Raw genomic sequence first — 18,805 nt, 5'->3', positions numbered from 1 at the left:
GTTGAGACAGGAAGGGTGTACCAATATGAAATGTTAATATATTGTTAAAGATAAATACACAGACTAGAGTGCGTTTTAAGAATGTAACAAATTTGATGATTCAGATGGCGTCGATGAATGGCTAATGATGTCTTCTGAACTGTTCAATGTGTTTTTGCCTTGCAACACTTTCAGCAGATGTATTATATCCTACATATAAACAGTCACCGCCATTGTTGACTATTCCCCTTACAGCATCAATCTGAGCTGAATTTAAAACTAGGTTGCAGAAATGAAAGATGAGTTTCCACAAAACTGTACACCCTGTGCTTTTTTTTTGATGACATTACATTCAGAGGCACCCGAACGTGATGTTAACTCTAAACATATATCCAGAAGTAAAAATATGCTCACCATTAGCAAGTAACCTCCAGCAACTCGGATAGCGCTGACATCGGAAAAAGACTTCATGATGTCATTTAGAGTGGTGGTAGAAAAGGCATGGATATTTTGGGAGGAATTCTGAGGTACAGTCTGGTGCGCTACCTACAAGAAAAAGTTTTTAAAAAAGAAGGTAAACATACCATCATTGAAACATGTACATTGAAAAGTTTGAAACAAATATTTTAAGACCTTCATTTGGTAGCAGAGAAAACCTCCCTCAAATGCAAAGATTCACATTTGCTCAGTCAGGACTTCCCTGAGGGTTAGTTGGTAAAAGGGTGTAGCTGAGCCATATGGAGCAGAAGATTCCGGATTTGATTTCTGGCCTATGATGAGTTGGTTGATCTAAGCCAGGGTAGCAGTCGATACGTTACAATTGACCTCAATGTTCTGGGTTCGGAAAGGGGGCAAAAATCAGCCAGGGTTCCCGCTACTGATTGTTAAACAAAGACTCAAGCTGAAAGCTGTCCCTGTGTGGCCATTGGGTGAGGATGGGCTGAAGGAACAGCCTGCCAACATTCTCTCCCACAAGTGGAAAACCCAAGGACACTGAGGTCTGCTGGGGCTGCCTTGGCTGACATTGCGTGCTCAAAACAGTCCATGGATTGACTTCCTGCTCTAGTTGGCTAAATAACACACTGCATACTGCATTCACCCACTAAACCATCAGCAAAACTAGAATTTGTTTGTAAAGAGTGCTGATGGTGACTCCTAGTTTTAATATCAATAAAACTATGAAAGAGGCACGTTCTAAAACATATGTCCAAATTAATCTTACAATAATTCTTTTAAAGAATCAACTTTGTTGACTTGGTCTCTCACTAATGTTGTCAGGAGGATCATTTTGCGATCAAGACTCCAAGAAGTTGCACTCTCCTGATGCATTTGTTACAATGCCACAGGTTCCTGTATTTAAAAAAAAATAATTTGTATAGTCTTTTAACAAAAGGAACCTGTAACTGGAAAATGTTCAGAACAAATATTCACAGGTTCCTTCAGTTAAAAAGGCTGCAATTAAGGCATAAAACTGTGGCTCAGCACATTGGAATACCAGTAGGTACTTGCTCCACTCCACCGAGTTCCCGATCTCAACCATGCTGTTGGGAGATAGAACATTGACTGGAGTATTCCCTAGGCCAGGATGGTGGGCCTTTTGGCAATTGCTCAAAAGATCCACTCACAACGGCTTGGTGCCTGGTCTTGAAGAGCGGGTGCAGGACATTCTAAAAAGGGAGGGAGAACAGCCAGTTGTCGTGGTGCACATTGGTACCAACGATATAGGTAAAAAAAGGGATGAGGTCCTACGAAACGAAACTAAGGAGCTAGGAGCTAAATTAAAAAGTAGGACCTCAAAAGTAGTAATCTCGGGATTGCTAACAGTGCTACGTGCTAGTCAGAGTAGGAATCGCAGGATAGCGCAGATGAATACGTGGCTTGAGCAGTGGTGCAGCAGGGAGGGATTCAAATTCCTGGGGCATTGGAACCGGTTCTGGGGGAGGTGGGACCAGTACAAACTGGACGGTCTGCACCTGGGCAGGACCGGAACCAATGTCCTAGGGGGAGTGTTTGCTAGTGCTGTTGGGGATGAGTTAAACTAATATGGCAGGGGGATGGGAACCAATGCAGGGAGACAGAGGGAAACAAAAAGGAGACAAAAGCAAAAGACAGAAACGAGATGAGGAAAAGTGGAGGGCAGAGAAACCCAAGGCAAAGAACAAAAAGGGCCACTGTACAGCAAAATTCTAAAAGGACAAAGGGTGTTAAAAAAACAAGCCTGTAGGCTTTGTGTCTTAATGCAAGGAGTATCCACAATAAGGTGGATGAATTAACTGTGCAAATAGATGTTAACAAATATGATGTGATTGGGATTACAGAGACGTGGCTCCAGGATGATCAGGGCTGAGAACTCAACATCCAGGGGTATTCAACATTCAGGAAGGATAGAATAAAAGGAAAAGGAGGTGGGGTAGCATTGTTGGTTAAGGAGGAGATTAATGCAATAGTTAGGAAGGACATTAGCTTGGATGATGTGGAATCTATATGGGTAGAGCTGCAGAACACCAAAGGGCAAAAAACGTTAGTGGGAGTTGTGTACAGACCTCCAAACAGTAATAGTGATGTTGGGGAGGGCATCAAACAGGAAATTAGGGGTGCATGCAATAAAGGTGCAGCAGTTATAATGGGTGACTTTAATATGCACATAGATTGGGCTAACCAAACTGGAAGCAATACGGTGGAGGAGGATTTCCTGAAGTGCATAAGGGATGGTTTTCTAGACCAATATGTCGAGGAACCAACTAGGGGGGAGGCCATCTTAGACTGGGTGTTGTGTAATGAGAGAGGATTAATTAGCAATCTCGTTGTGCGAGGCCCCTTGGGGAAGAGTGACCATAATATGGTGGAATTCTGCATTAGGATGGAGAATGAAACAGTTAATTCAGAGACCATGGTCCAGAACTTAAAGAAGGCTAACTTTGAAGGTATGAGGCGTGAATTGGCTAGGATAGATTGGCGAATGATACTTAAGGGGTTCACTGTGGATGGGCAATGGCAGACATTTAGAGACCACATGGATGAACTACAACAATTGTACATTCCTGTCTGGCGTAAAAATAAAAAAGGGAAGGTGGCTCAACCGTGGCTATCAAGGGAAATCAGAGATAGTATTAAAGCTAAGGAAGTGGCATACAAATTGGCCAGAAATAGCAGCGAACCCGGGGTCTGGGAGAAATTTAGAATTCAGCAGAGAAGAACAAAGGATTTGATTAGGGCAGGTAAAATGGAGTACGAGAAGAAGCTTGCAGGGAACATTAAGATGGATTGCAAAAGTTTCTATAGATATGTAAAGAGAAAAAGGTTAGTAAAGACAAACGTAGGTCCCCTGCAGTCAGAATCAGGGGAAGTCATAACGGGGAACAAAGAAATGGCGGACCAATTGAACAAGTACTTTGGTTCGGTATTCACTAAGGAGGACACTAACAACCTTCCGGATATAAGGGTCAGAGGGTCTAGTAAGAAGGAGGAACTGAGGGAAATCCTTATTAGTCGGGAAATTGTGTTGGGGAAATTGATGGGATTGAAGACCGATAAATCTCCAGGGCCTGATGGACTGCATCCCAGAGTACTTAAGGAGGTGGCCTTGGAAATAGCGGATGCATTGACAGTCATTTTCCAACATTCCATTGACTCTGGATCAGTTCCTATCGAGTGGAGGGTAGCCAATGTAACCCCACTTTTTAAAAAAGGAGGGAGAGAGAAAACAGGGAATTATAGACCGGTCAGCCTGACATCGGTAGTGGGTAAAATGATGGAATCAATTATTAAGGATGTCATAGCAGCGCATTTGGAAAGAGGTGACATGATAGGTCGAAGTCAGCATGGATTTGTGAAAGGGAAATCATGCTTGACAAATCTTCTGGAATTTTTTGAGGATGTATCCAGTAGAGTGGACAAGGGAGAACCAGTTGATGTGGTATATTTGGACTTTCAGAAGGCTTTCGACAAGGTCCCACACAAGAGATTAATGTGCAAAGCTAAAGCACATGGGATTGGAGGTCGTGTGCTGACATGGATTGAGAACTGGTTGTCAGACAGGAAGCAAAGAGTAGGAGTAAATGGGGACTTTTCAGAATGGCAGGCAGTGACTAGTGGGGTACCGCAAGGTTCTGTGCTGGGGCCCCAGCTGTTTACACTGTACATTAATGATTTAGACGAGGGGATTAAATGTAGTATCTCCAAATTTGCGGATGACACTAAGTTGGGTGGCAGTGTGAGCTGTGAGGAGGATGCTATGAGGCTGCAGAGCGACTTGGATAGGTTAGGTGAGTGGGCAAATGCATGGCAGATGAAGTATAATGTGGATAAATGTGAGGTTATCCACTTTGGTGGTAAAAACAGAGAGACAGACTATTATCTGAATGGTGACAGATTAGGAAAAGGGGAGGTGCAATGAGACCTGGGTGTCATGGTACATCAGTCATTGAAGGTTGGCATGCAGGTACAGCAGGCGGTTAAGAAAGTAAATGGTATGTTGACCTTCATAGCGAGGGGATTTGAGTACAGGGGCAGGGAGGTGTTGCTACAGTTGTACAGGGCCTTGGTGAGGTCACACCTGGAGTATTGTGTACAGTTTTGGTCTCCTAACCTGAGGAAGGACATTCTTGCTATTGAGGGAGTGCAGCGAAGGTTCACCAGACTGATTCCCGGGATGGTGGGACTGACCTATCAAGAAAGACTGGATCAACTGGGCTTGTATTCACTGGAGTTCAGAAGAATGAGAGGGGACCTCATAGAAACGTTTAAAATTCTGATGGGTTTAGACAGGTTAGATGCAGGAAGAATGTTCCCAATGTTGGGGAAGTCCAGAACCAGGGGTCACAGTCTAAGGATAAGGGGTAAGCCATTTAGGACCGAGATGAGGAGAAACTTCTTCACCCAGAGAGTGGTGAACCTGTGGAATTCTCTACCACAGAAAGTTGTTGAGGCCAATTCACTAAATATATTCAAAAAGGAGTTAGATGAAGTCCTTACTACTAGGGGGATCAAGGGGTATGGCGAGAAAGCAGGAATGGGGTACTGAAGTTGCATGTTCAGCCATGAACTCATTGAATGGCGGTGCAGGCTAGAAGGGCCGAATGGCCTACTCCTGCACCTATTTTCTATGTTTCTATTACTAAGACAAGTAAGCTAAGGGGGAAAAAGAGAACAATGTACCCAGGAGGGTGAATAACTCAGAATAAAACAAAACAAATTTATAGTACGTTTCAATGAAAACTGAAGGCACTAGCAATTATATAGAGGACTGAATGCTATTTAGGTAAATTACAAATCTCAATAGGTGCTTCCAATTTGAACACGCAAACAATTTGAGAAAATTTTAATTTGAAACCAGAATTTAAAAAACATCAGAATTCCTGTGGTGCTTCCTCTGGTTTTATCTGACTTATCGTGTCTTGTTAAAAGTGGAAACATAAACTTGAGGTATGTTGTGAAGCCATCCAAGTTATTTGACAGGGTTTATGCGAATCCAATTTTGACAATCCATCTCAGTGATCTTTCTTTTTCTTGGGGTGCTCCTTTTAAACGTGTATAAAATACATTATTTTTGAGTCTTGACAGTTTAGAATAATGGTCGCAGATGCCAAAGATCATTATGGTCAAAGGTCAGGTGAGATCACATGGTCTCCAGAGTACAGCAAAGTTCCCGTCATTCACCACCTAAGCTGCCACAGCCAAAGGGACTACAACCTTGGGATTCAGTGAAACATCTTCCACATTTGTTATTCACCCCATCACAACCCAATTCCCTTTCCAAGCAGGCGTTTCATAGGCCTCAGGTCTTCTTGCAATCAGCATCTGGGTGTCAGTTATCACCAAACAGCTTGTTCCCATAACTCTCCATCTGTCAGAAGCCCAGAATCTGACTCCTTGTACAATACAGCTGCAGACTGATGGAAATCAGCCTGATAAGTAATTCCAGCATTTAGAGAAACAATTCTCCTGCACACACTGGAATGAATCCAATTGAAGAAAAAAAAGAGAAAAGCATGTTTGTTTTCTTTATTATAAAAAAAAATCCTTAAAATATTTTCCCATAGAAATGAAGCCTGAAGTTTACTTGGAGGGGTTTATTAAATGGAGCCAAGCTGTTAGCACAACCTTGTACTCTCAGTGCGAACACCTACTTTCTTAATGCGCTCAATATAAATATTGTGCACGGTACAACTAATGATAAAGGTCAACTCCTGATGATTTGAAGTGTCTCTGATGTACGCTGATGTGGCTTCCAGTGTGTCATATTTTATACTGATAAAAGCCCACTTATTAACTGCAATAATACCCAATTTTTGCTGAAGGATCAGTTTGCTCTATGCACTTTAAACTTAAGTTTGGCATCCATCCAACACACTGCTTATTGATTTCTTTCATCTTCCCTTTTCTTTTGGGGGAATTTTCTCTTGAAGGCACTGACTTGTGTCTGAATACAGTTCCTTGCACCTAGCAGCCCTGTGGTACCTTGCCCAAATGGTCATAGAAATATAGAAACATAGAAAATAGGTGCAGGAGTAGGCCATTCGGCCCTTCGAGCCTGCACCGCCATTCAATAAGTTCATGGCTGAACATGTAACTTCAGTACCCCATTCCTGCTTTTTCGCCATACCCCTTGATCCCCCTAGTAGTAAGGACTACATCTAACTCCTTTTTGAATATATTTAGTGAATTGGCCTCAACAACTTTCTGTGGTAGAGAATTCCACAGGTTCACCACTCTCTGGGTGAAGAAGTTTCTCCTCATCTCGGTCCTAAATGGCTTACCCCTTATCCTCAGACTGTGACCCCTGGTTTTGGACTTCCCCAACATTAATAAGAACATAAGAACATAAGAATTAGGAACAGGAGTAGGCCATCTAGCCCCTCGAGCCTGCTCCGCCACCCAACAAGATCATGGCTGATCTGGCCGTGGACTCAGCTCCACTTACCCGCCCTCTCCCCGTAACCCTTAATTCCCTTATTGGTTAAAAATCTATCTATCTGTGATTTGAATACATTCAATGAGCTAGCCTCAACTGCTTCCTTGGGCAGAGAATTCCACAGATTCACAACCCTCTGGGAGAAGAAATTCCTTCTCAACTCGGTTTTAAATTGGCTCCCCCGTATTTTGAGGCTAGTTCTAGTCTCCCCGACCAGTGGAAACAACCTCTCTGCCTCTATCCTGTCTATCCCCTTCATTATTTTAAATGTTTCTATAAGATCACCCCTCATCCTTCTGAACTCCAACGAGTAAAGACCCAGTCTACTCAATCTATCATCATAAGGTAACCCCCTCATCTCTGGAATCAGCCTAGTGAATCGTTTCTGTACCCCTTCCAAAGCTAGTATATCCTTCCTTAAGTAAGGTGACCAAAACTGCACGCAGTACTCCAGGTGCGGCCTCACCAATACCCTGTACAGTTGCAGCAGGACCTCCCTGCTTTTGTACTCCATCCCTCTCGCAATGAAGGCCAACATTCCATTCGCCTTCCCGATTACCTGCTGCACCTGCAAACTAACTTTTTGGGATTCATGCACAAGGATCCCCAGGTCCCTCTGCACTGCAGCATGTTGTAATTTCTCCCCATTCAAATAATATTCCCTTTTACTGTTTTTTTCCCCCAAGGTGGATGAACTCACATTTTCCGACATTGTATTCCATCTGCCAAACCTTAGCCCATTCGCTTAACCTATCTAAATCTCTTTGCAGCTTCTCTGTGTCCTCTACACAACCCGCTTTCCCACTAATCTTTGTGTCATCTGCAAATTTTGTTACACTACACTCTGTCCCCTCTTCCAGGTCATTTATGTATATTGTAAACAGTTGTGGTCCCAGCACCGATCCCTGTGGCACACCACTAACCACCGATTTCCAACCCGAAAAGGACCCATTTATCCTGACTCTCTGCTTTCTGTTAGCCAGCCAGTTCTCGATCCATGCTAATACATTTCCTCTGACTCCATGTACCTTTATCTTCTGCAGTAACCTTTTGTGTGGCACCTTATCGAATGCCTTTTGGAAATCTAAATACACCACATCCATCGGTACACCTCTATCCACCATGCTCATTATATCCTCAAAGAATTCCAGTAAATTAGTTACACATGATTTCCCCTTCATGAATCCATGCTGCGTCTGCTTGATTGCACGATTCCTATCTAGATGTCCCACTATTTCTTCCTTAATGAGAGCTTCAAGCATTTTCCCCACTACAGATGTTAAACTAACCGGCCTATAGTTACCTGCCTTTTGTCTGCCCCCTTTTTTAAACAGAGGCGTTACATTAGCTGCTTTCCAATCTGATGGCACCTCCCCAGAGTCCAGAGAATTTTGGTAGATTATAACGAATGCATCTGCTATAACTTCCGCCATCTTTTTTAATACCCTGGGATGCATTTCATCAGGACCAGGGGACTTGTCTACCTTGAGTCCCATTAGCCTGTCCAGCACTACCCACCTAGTGATGGTGATTGTCTCAAGGTCCTCCCTTCCCACATTCCAGTGACCAGCAATTTTGGCATGGTTTTTGTGTCTTTCACTGTGAAGACCGAAGTAAAATAATTGTTTAAGTTCTCAGCCATTTCCACACTTCCCATTATTAAATCCTCTTTCTCATCTTCTAAGGGACCAACATTTACTTTAGTCACTCTTTTCCGTTTTATATATCGGTAAAAGCTTTTACTATCTGTTTTTATGTTTTGCGCAAATTTACATTCGTAATCTATCTTCTCCTTCTTTATTGCTTTCTTAGTCATTCTTTGGTGTCGTTTAAAATTTCCCCAATCTTCTAGTTTCCCACTAACCTTGGCCACCTTATACACATTGGTTTTTAATTTGATACTCTCCTTTATTTCCTTGGTTATCCACGGCTAGTTATCCCTTCTCTTACCGCCCTTCTTTTTCACTGGAATATATTTTTGTTGAGCACTATGAAAGAGCTCCTTAAAAGTCCTCCACTGTTCCTCAATTGTGCCACCGTTTAGTCTGTGTTCCCAGTCTACTTTAGCCAACTCTGCCCTCATCCCACTGTAGTCCCCTTTGTTTAAGCATAGTACGCTCGTTTGAAACACTACTTCCTCACCCTCAATCTGTATTACAAATTCAACCATACTCTGATCACTCATTCCGAGAGGATCTTTTACTATGAGATCGTTTATTATTCCTGTCTCATTACACAGGACCAGATCTAAGATAGCTTGCTCCCTTGTAGGTTCTGTAACATACTGTTCTAAGAAACAATCCCGTATGCATTCTATGAATTCCTCCTCAAGGCTACCCCGTGCGATTTGATTTGACCAGTCGATATGTAGGTTAAAACCCCCATGATTACTGCTGTTCCTTTTTCACATGCCTCCATTATTCCCTTGATTATTGTCCGCCCGAATGTGAAGTTATTTTTTGGGGGCCTATAAACTACGCCCACCAGTGACGTTTTCCTCTTACTATCTCTAATCTCCACCCACAATGATTCAACATTTTGTTCATTCGAGCCAATATCGTCTCTCACAACTGCCCTGATATCATCCTTTATTAACAGAGCTACCCCACCTCCTTTCCCTTCTTGTCTATCTTTCCGAATTGTCAGATACCCCTGTATGTTTAATTCCCAGTCTTGGCCACCCTGCAACCACGTTTCTGTAATGGCCACCAAATCATACCCATTTGTAATGATTTGTACCGTCAACTCATTTACTTTATTTTGAATGCTGCGTGCGTTTAGGTGGAGTGTTTTAATACTAGTTTTTAAACCATGATTTTTTAGTTTTGACCCCTCCTGCAGCCCCTTTATATTCATACATATTGTCCCTTCCTATCACCTTATGGTTTACACTTACCCCGTGCTACTCTGCTCTGTTGCCTCCTGCCTTTTGCATTCTTTCTTAGGGTTCTGTTCATCTGAGCTCTCACCCACGCTAACTAGCTCAGAGCCCTCTCCTGGGTTCCCATCCCCCTGCCAAGCTAGTTTAAAGCCCTCCCAACCGTACTATCAAAACCACCCGCGAGAACATGGGTGCCGTCTCTGTTGAGGTGTAACCTGTCCGACTTGTACAGGTCCCACCTTCCCTAGAAGCGGTCCCAATTGTTCAGGAAAGTAAAGCCCTCCCTCCTACACCAACGGGAGAGTGGAGAGCACCAGTTCCAACTGTCGCAGGACGGGAGAGTGGAGAGCACCAGTTCCAACTGTCACAGGAGAGAGAGTGGAGAGCACCAGTTCCAACTGTCGCAGGAGAGAGAGTGGAGAGCACCAGCTCCAACTGTCACAGGACGAGAGTGGAGAGCACCAGTTCCAACTGTCACAGGATGAGAGAGTGGAGAGCACCAGCTCCAACTGTCACAGGAGAGAGAGTGGAGAGCACCAGTTCCAACTGTCACAGGATGAGAGAGTGGAGAGCACCAGTTCCAACTGTCACATGAGAGCCCAGACAGTGAGTGCCAGGAGATTATTCCACTGTGGAGGGCATCTCACCCATCGTATATACTTGTACACTTTTTAGCAGGGGTCACTGCATAGTAATCAGGAACGGAAAATCTTGGCTGACTTTTCCACTCCCACTCTTATGACTCTGGTTTACTATGCAAAATCCTCCCCTTCACTATCATTGGTGACAGATCCTTCAGGCACCGACACTGCACTTTAGAATTTTCTTCCTAACTACCCCTCTCTCTCTCAACCTTCGAAAGCCTCTGCAAAACCTGCCATCTTTGACCATGCCTTTGGTCACCACCCCTAACTTCTCTCCCTCTTCTTGCTCATATCACCAGATCTCCCACTAAAGCATCTTACAATGTTTCATTATGTGAAAGTTGCTACAAAGGTGAAAATTATTTTTATTGTGTTCTGGCTCAGACTAGATAACCTAGCACAGGTTGGGAATTAACTCAAACCTTCCAGCTTGTAAAGGTTCACCCCACACATTTGCCCATTAGACCACTGGGGAACTTTTACATTTTCAGCTTTGGTGGAGTTCATAGAAACATGGAAACATAGAAAATAGGTGCAAGGGTAGGCCATTCGGCCCTTCGAGCCTGCACCGCCATTCAATAAGATCATGGCTGATCATTCCCTCAGTACCCCTTTCCTGCTTTCTCTCCATACCCCTTGATCCCCTTAGCTGTAAGGGCCATATCTAACTCCCTCTTGAATATATCCAATGATCTGGCATCAACAACTCTCTGCGACAGGGAATTCCACAGGTCAACAGCTTCGCGGGCCATGGCTCCTCAACCAGGTTTCTCAATGACATAAAATACAAACTAGTCCTAATAAGGGCATTAAAGAAGAAGCCATTTAGTTGTATTCTAGTGGAACCAACCACTCCATATGACATCACAATTACCTCTTTGGTGCTGTAGCATCCTCCCCATGAAAACAAGCAGCAGCTGAGTTAGATTCATAGACCTTGCAACACAGGAGGAGGCCATTTGGCTCATCACACCTCTGCTGGTACTACCTCTTTAATTGAAGCTATCCACTCTAATGCCATTGCCCTATCTTTTGCTTATATTATTTTATATTGTTCCTTTTCCAATAAATATCCAATGCCATGTAAATAATTGTATAGTCTCTGCTTCATTGGCCCTATGCATTCCATGTTCCAATGACTCTCTGACTAGGTTTTCCTAACTCTGTCCCAGGGAGGTTGGGGTGTGGAACTTTCACTCACCACCCTGGCCCTCTGGGACTCATTCTGATTGAAGGATGGGCTTCTAAAAGGATCTCCGCCATTAAGAGGGTACACCTCTCGATCTCTCTTTTCCTCCAGTTCGTTAAGAATCTTAGTATTTGATGTAATGTTCCTTTCACTGTCTTGTCCCAAAATGTATCACATTTCACTACATTGAACTAGACCTGTCAATGTCCTCCTGCAACATCCCTCACTCTTTGCCAAGCCCCTTATGCATTTGTCTAAATCATTTATATAAATATAAAAAAGCAAAAAAAACTTTTTAGCACAGATCCCTGGGGCACATCATTACCCACAACCTGAAATAGATCTGTTTATCTCTCTCCATACCACTCCATTCCCTTTAATACTATGTGCCTTAAGTCTAACAAGCCTCAGATATGTCATGTTATCAAACATCTTAAAATCTGTATCTACAATATTCAACACATCCCTTCAGCCATACACTCTTAATTTCCTCAAAAAATAAATTCTAATAACAGAAATATTACAAATATACAAAGTAAGTACTTAAGTCTTCTGGCACAATTACATGTAGAGCACTAGATGGGTGGTAATGAGTAATAGCTGTCTATAATTTAGTCTAGAGGGTCCAGATGACATTATAAACCATAAAAGCAATGTTTCAGTACTTTATGGATATCATATAAACCCTAAGATTAAATTACAGCCACATACACACTGTCTGCCACAACAGTGGAATCCTGTTATACCAATTGGTTTGGCCAGTAGCCAACATGATCACTGTAACTGACTGAGCAATACATCAAGACAGCAATCCCAGAGGAGTACTGCTGGTCTATGGTCCATGGTGCATACTGCACTGCCAAGCAACACTCCTTAGCAGTCATTGGCATTTTAAACAGCTTATTAAATAACTGCTGAGAAACTCTCTCTCTGATGAGCTGCTAAGCACATTCTAGAAAATAACATTACATGCTTTTATTTTGTTCCATTCATTGCTCTCAACCCAAAACCACCATTATGAGTGGAGCACTGTTTCCAAGTGTTGGTGAACGGCACCCAAAGTTCATGGGGCCATCCTTTGCATCCTTTATAGTTAACCAGTTAAGGACAATAACCAGTCCATTAGTAATATCATTACTTATTCATATACTGGAGAGTGCAGATCAACGATCAATCAGTTACAACGTCGGCAACAATCTTTCAACAAATTAGGAACTGCCATTGAAATGATCAACCGGACTACACTGATCACTGTGAACAATTAGAATAATATAACAAAATGGGTTGTAGCTTATTTATCACTAAGATGGAGACCACCTGCTCAGCTGCTTCCTGCCCCTTGCCAAGCAGATAAGTTCCTTACTTGTGGAATCAAATTCTTATTTCATTTCCCCCCACTATGTAACATCAACTCCATTCATAGTTCCCTCCAAAAGGAGAATAGGAAAGAGCACATCAGGGAATACCTCGACAAATTTCCGCTGCCAGCTTTCCAGAATAGCCGTTGCCTTTTCCTGGTTCCAGTTGATATCATGGATTTCGTAATCATCCTTGAAATGTTCGTAAAGTTGCTTGGGGCTCATCAGTAGATACATGGTCTGGAGAGCTTCGGCGCTGGGTAAGGGAAGAAAATAGGCAAAAACGTGTATTTAACAAATATATAACATGAAAGACTTGCCTTTATATAGTACCTTTCATGGTCTCAAGATGTCGCAAAGTACTTTTAGCAGCCAATGAAGTACTTTCGAAGTGTAGTCACTGTTATATAATGAGAAGGGAAGCCACAATGCCTAGCGTATCCCAGATCACAGTAAATCAGAGAATCTTTCAAATGAAAACCATATCGTTGGGGAGAGAGTGGGTTTATATTGTTTCTCTATTAATGAAGATGATATAAGCAATCTTTTTATTTCAGAGGCAGGGTGTCCTCAAGGATTTCACTGCATTTGGTAGGGACAGTTCAGTAGCAGAGTGGCACAGTGCACTCCAACATGATGTGATATGCCGCTCAGAGTTCTTTAGCATCTAGGGTGGGAAAGAGGCGTCGACATGCTTCCAAACAGGGTGGGGGGAAAAACTGGGTGAAGAGTCACCGGCATGGGTGCTTTCACTCAGCCCCTAGTTTTAAATTATAGAGGGGTAAAGGCCCGAGATAAGGATGCCTGCTCTCTCTGCTCAAGGTATAGGGTGTGGAAAATCAAGAGAGGCAAACAAGAGAAAATAAACAAATATGTAGAAAATAAATGCTAAACACCTTGTCTGATGGATTTGTGAGTAAATGCACTACACATTGTGGTACTAAACCAGATGTCCCACACAATCTGTGGTGAGTTAGCAGGTATCAGCTGGGACAGAAATAGAAGCCCTACAGCTGGCCTTAGTGTTCCTGGGCTAGGAAAGGAAAAAATCAGCCAGGGCTCCTACTCCTGATCCCTATCCAGTGAACCCCTGCTAGAATGTGCATGTGTGGATATCAGGTGAAGGTAGGATTGGCCTTGGATGTGATGCCCTCCACAGTTCAACAGCCCACTGACACTTGTATATGAAGATTTGCTGCTTGGCCGATGTACTGGAGAGCTGATAATGCCTGTGGAACTAACCGCCAATATCAATCGGCAAGAGGGGAAGGACACTTTCAAACAACTTAAAAATAAATGGTGTCGCCGAAGGCTTGGTATGAAACACTGTGACTGGCTCAGTGAGTTTAGGCAGTGAGTAAAAGAGTTATACATACCAGGGAAGTCTGTGAGTGAGCTCATTTCAGCCTGGATGGTAACGGGCATACAGGTACTACAATTAGCCTCAACAATGATGGGAAAGACAGCCAGCTCCTGATTGCTATCCAGTATGGGGCCCAGAAGAGGTGAGGGCCCAGGGGCAGCACTGACCAGCCCACTCCGCAATATGTGTGCGCACTAGGTCCGTGCAGCAGAGCTGGTCTCCAGTCGTCTTGGGTAATCCTTGCCACTGGACCAAGACCTAGCTCTGTCAAGCCCGTGTGGTGGCCGGTGTACAACAGCCACCACACGTTAAAAAAATCCACGCACAGGCATCTTCTACCCTTCAAGATGTAGTTCAGGATCTGGAATATTAGGTCCTTCATTGAAACACCTGTGAACTTTTTGGCATGGAAGCAAGTCATCCTCGCTTCGAGGGACTGCCTATGATGATGATGATGATAAGGAGTAGAGCCGCAGTTGACTAGGCCTAACTATTGGGGCTAACACAATGAGTAATGGCCACTTGGTGGGGATATTGGAGGGCATCAGTTGGCCCCATAGCTGAGCTCTAGCAAGGAGGCAAAAAAGGGCAAAGGAAAACAAATTTAAAGAAAAGAGACTCATTATTGTCTCTAATTTGTCTATGGATAGAATAAATATTTGAGGGAGGATTAACGTGCCTGCTCTAGAAAGAGTTAAAAGATTCCTTCTTCTGATTGAGAACTGAAAATTGGGAATTTCTGCTTCTCAACAAGCTCATGGTTTTGTACAAGTCCCCGGTCCACTGCGGGATCTTTTACATGTTGTTTAGTCACATTCTCGTATACTGAGCCTAAAACTTTAGACGCAGGTCAGGTAATCTATAATAGCTTTGGGCATCAGGCCAGTCGGACTCCTCCCAACACCTTAATAATATCATCATTCTAAGGCAGTTCCATCATGGAGACTTCACAGGAGTGGTGTCACAGGTGGAAATTCAGTTTGTGCTTTCAGCTACTGGGCAGCCTGCTGGTTGGCACACTGACAATCATAGCTCAAAGAGCAAAACTAGGATATCATAAATCACATTGCAAAGTAATGTTTCCAAGTCCTTCACGGCCTGTTTAAAGGGATTGTACCACATCCATGGAGATTTCCCAGGTCATGTTCTGGGCAAAGGACCAAATTTGTTGTAATCCCACTCATTTCAGATTGATTTTAAATAGAAAAAACAGGCTTACAAATACTGGGATTGTAGAACATTCCATTCATTTTTTTATGATTTAAAGTATTTCCTCTTTATAATTTGAAATGATCTGTGTTATTTTCTCCTGTCTTTAGGTTTCTCTCTTTCCGGAGCCACACAGTGCTCCCCAGGCAGTCTTGGAGTTAGACAGGGAGATCAGCTGCCAACTTCCACCAGTGCCTTTTTTGAAGAGGCTGCGGGAAGGTGTAAAATGGTAACCCTGGAAAGGACCCGCTTTGTCCGGGAAGGGAGAAGCTCCCATGATTGTGATAACAGCTGTACACCAGTATATTGACAGTGTTTTACTGAACTGACATTCTGTGCCACTAAAGTCACCGATTGCCTTCCCCCAACTCCATTACAATATAATTTCCATTCATTAATAATGGAAACAAAGCAATATTTTGGACAATTATAAATACCATTACCTCCAAGGTGACAGTTGTTCTTAAAGTGAGAGTTTCATTGGCACTGTAGTCAGTTTTTTAAGGGTGTTATAATATTATAAATATTATGTTAACATCCTTGCCATCCTATATGATGTTAAATAAAACTGTTAAAATACTGAGCATAGATAGTACTTAAGTGGAATAAAAATAGAAAATGCTGAAAACACTCAGCAGGTCAGGCAGCATCTGTGGAGAGAGAAACAGAGTTAAGGTTTCAGGTCGATGACCTTTCCTCAGATGCTGCCTGACCTGCTGAATATTTCCAGCATATTCTGTTTTTACTTCAGATTTCCAGCATCCACAACATTTTGATTTGGCAGTTAAGTGGAGACTGGTTCAGAAGAACTCCTCAACACCACAATGTGCAGTAGCTGAATTGACATAACCATTGCTGCAAGATTCAGAGCTCATCTGGGTTAATCCCAGAGTGGATCCATAACCTTCCTCAATCCCAGAGTGGATCCATGGCTTTCCTCAATCCAAGAGTGGATCCATAACCTTCCTCAATCCCAGAGTGGATCCATAACCTTTCTTCCGGGAGCTGAAGGTTTTTAAAATAAGCTTCTTTTCTTCAGTCCGGGAACCTTACGAGATCTCAGCGAGAGAAACGTACATGGCGAAGGTGCGACAGGTGCTGCTAAAAACCCCCTTACAGGTACCAGTGTTTTGACCCAATCATACAAATGACCCCATTCCCACAATTTCAGACGGGCTTACGTCTTTGGGCACAGGCAGACAGGATTTCCGCTCTGCGTAACGTCGGGTAGTGGAGTGGGACCCCTGGAATTTCAGGCCCAGCATCTTTTACTGATATCAATTCAGCTCCTGTATGCTGGCAGGCTTCGTATTTGCTATTTATGATAGATCTTCTAATAACATTATTGGCACTCAGAAATAAATAGGCAGAAGGATGTTAAAGTTAATGATAATTCTTTAAAATGGTTTAATTTTAAAAGGAATCTTGGTGACGAGACTGTCTCTTTAAAAGGGAATCCCAGTAATGAAATCCTGATGGTGAGGCTCCTTCTTTAACAGGGGTTGCAATGACGAGACCCTCTTTAAAAAGGATCTGTTGGTGGGACTCGCTCTTTAAGAATGAAAGAGTGATGTAAGAGGCAGGATTATATAACCATCCACTTACTGCAGCTGGCTACTCCAGAGTTTAGGTCAAAGGGCAGCACTGATTGCCCTTGCAACGAATTCCTTTGCAGTGCGGTTATTGGAAGGCAAATCAGCCTGATTTAGGTATTAACCCTTTCAAAACCGCTTGGGACCAAAACAAAGCAAGCCCACATTAATAAAAAATAATAATTCTGTAATCGTGTAATGGGACAGCCAGCTGGTTATTTCTGATTCTCTAGTTTTCAAGCTGAATGTTCTTTAGGATGTTGTCAAAGTGGGTACAACGCCTGAACAACTACCAGCACCAGGTCTGATCAACTAATACCTGGCAACTGTGACTGCACCTCCCTGAAACAGTCCCAATAATGTAAGCACACATTTTCACCCTCGTTTGCAAAATACACATCCTGCTCTGGATGATAGGGTTGGCAGGCATTCTGGAGTCATCACTACGTATCTGGCCTGTGACAGAAGCATGGGCTCATTCTGCAGACAGAAGAGCCATGTTTCTGTGGATCAGAATGCTGGTATTCTGAACAGGCATCCACCTTGCCCACCTCTGAACAGCCTGTCCTTTTCACTCCCAGATTAGTTACAGTACAGGTTAGCTGCAAGGCAGGGTCCCTCACAGAATGCCAGAAACACTATACCTCACCCTGCAATTTCAAAAGAATATCATCCGCTTCTCCACCGTGACATGTGCATTTCTCACTCCAGCCACTCTTGCTGCCTTTCTGACTGAGTCCCCAATAGGTGTTAATTGGCGTACGATTAGAGATGATTTTGTATTGTGGACGCAAGACTTCTAGGAAATGGACTGTGGCTCCTTAAACTCCCTGGGAGGTAAGATTCAGTCGGGGGTTTCCCGATCACCTGCTGTAACTTTAGCAGGAGAGCCACGGACACCCTGAAAAAACCGCTATCACGGCATTTATGCCATTTTTGCTGGGTTTCCATAGCTCTTCTGCTGAAGTTATGGTAAACGATTGGGAGAGCCCCATGGAAATTCATCCCCTATGTACTTATTAGCCTCTTAAGATAGAGATGAGACTTTCATACAATCAGCCTGCTATGGATTCAAACCGCAGTCTCAAACTTCTACCTAATTGCACCACTTAGACCCAATTCTAACTGCTCTGATATTTCTTCTCTCTCTTGCCTTACCTCAGCAGTATGTTCTGGGAATCTTTCTTCACACCGCCCAAAATCAGCTCCTCTTGCCAATGCATAAACTTCTTTGAGAATCCATGGCAGCCTCCTGTTAATTCTGTGGGAATATTTGAAGCCTGTAACAATATAAAAATTATGTTTAATTTACACGTAGCAACGCAATGGTGACCATTCATTGTTCACACTCAAGAAACAGGTTCTAATCTCAAGTGGGGTTCATGGAGAACAGAGGCAAGACCAGTTCTCTGAAAAATGTAAGTAGATAGCTGGAGCCTTTACCACTAACTTACATGTAAAAGGCCACCTTGATCGGAGTGGTCCCCGTCTCTGAATAGTTACACTTGCCTCTGCCCAAATTTCTTCTGAGAGTCTTCACAAAGCATTTAATGCATTGGATGAACAAAGCAGAATGGACAACTTTACTCACAGCGACCAATTTGTGTGTGAGTGTGTTCCCTGGACCCACAGCCACAAGACATTGGGTTTAGACTTTTTCCAACATAGGCCGTGTAC

General features: G+C 43.2%; 1 protein-coding gene across 1 annotated transcript in view; it reads right to left on the bottom strand.

Moving 5' to 3' along the window:
* The window catches only part of ptch2 (patched 2), a 122,736-nt gene that overhangs the window by 44,819 nt on the left and 59,112 nt on the right, over positions 1-18,805 (bottom strand). The window contains exons 7-9 of the mRNA XM_070886061.1: positions 18,287-18,408; positions 13,073-13,220; positions 394-525 (exon numbers count right to left, since the gene is read on the bottom strand). Of these exons, the coding sequence (XP_070742162.1) occupies positions 394-525; positions 13,073-13,220; positions 18,287-18,408 (402 nt within the window). The remainder of the gene's footprint in view (positions 1-393; positions 526-13,072; positions 13,221-18,286; positions 18,409-18,805) is intronic.

The sequence above is a fragment of the Pristiophorus japonicus genome, chromosome 8 (assembly GCF_044704955.1).
Source record: "Pristiophorus japonicus isolate sPriJap1 chromosome 8, sPriJap1.hap1, whole genome shotgun sequence".
Classification (NCBI taxonomy): Eukaryota; Metazoa; Chordata; class Chondrichthyes; family Pristiophoridae; genus Pristiophorus; species Pristiophorus japonicus.
The sequence above is the reverse complement of the archived record's forward strand: the minus strand, read 5'-3'. Positions and strand labels throughout refer to the sequence as shown.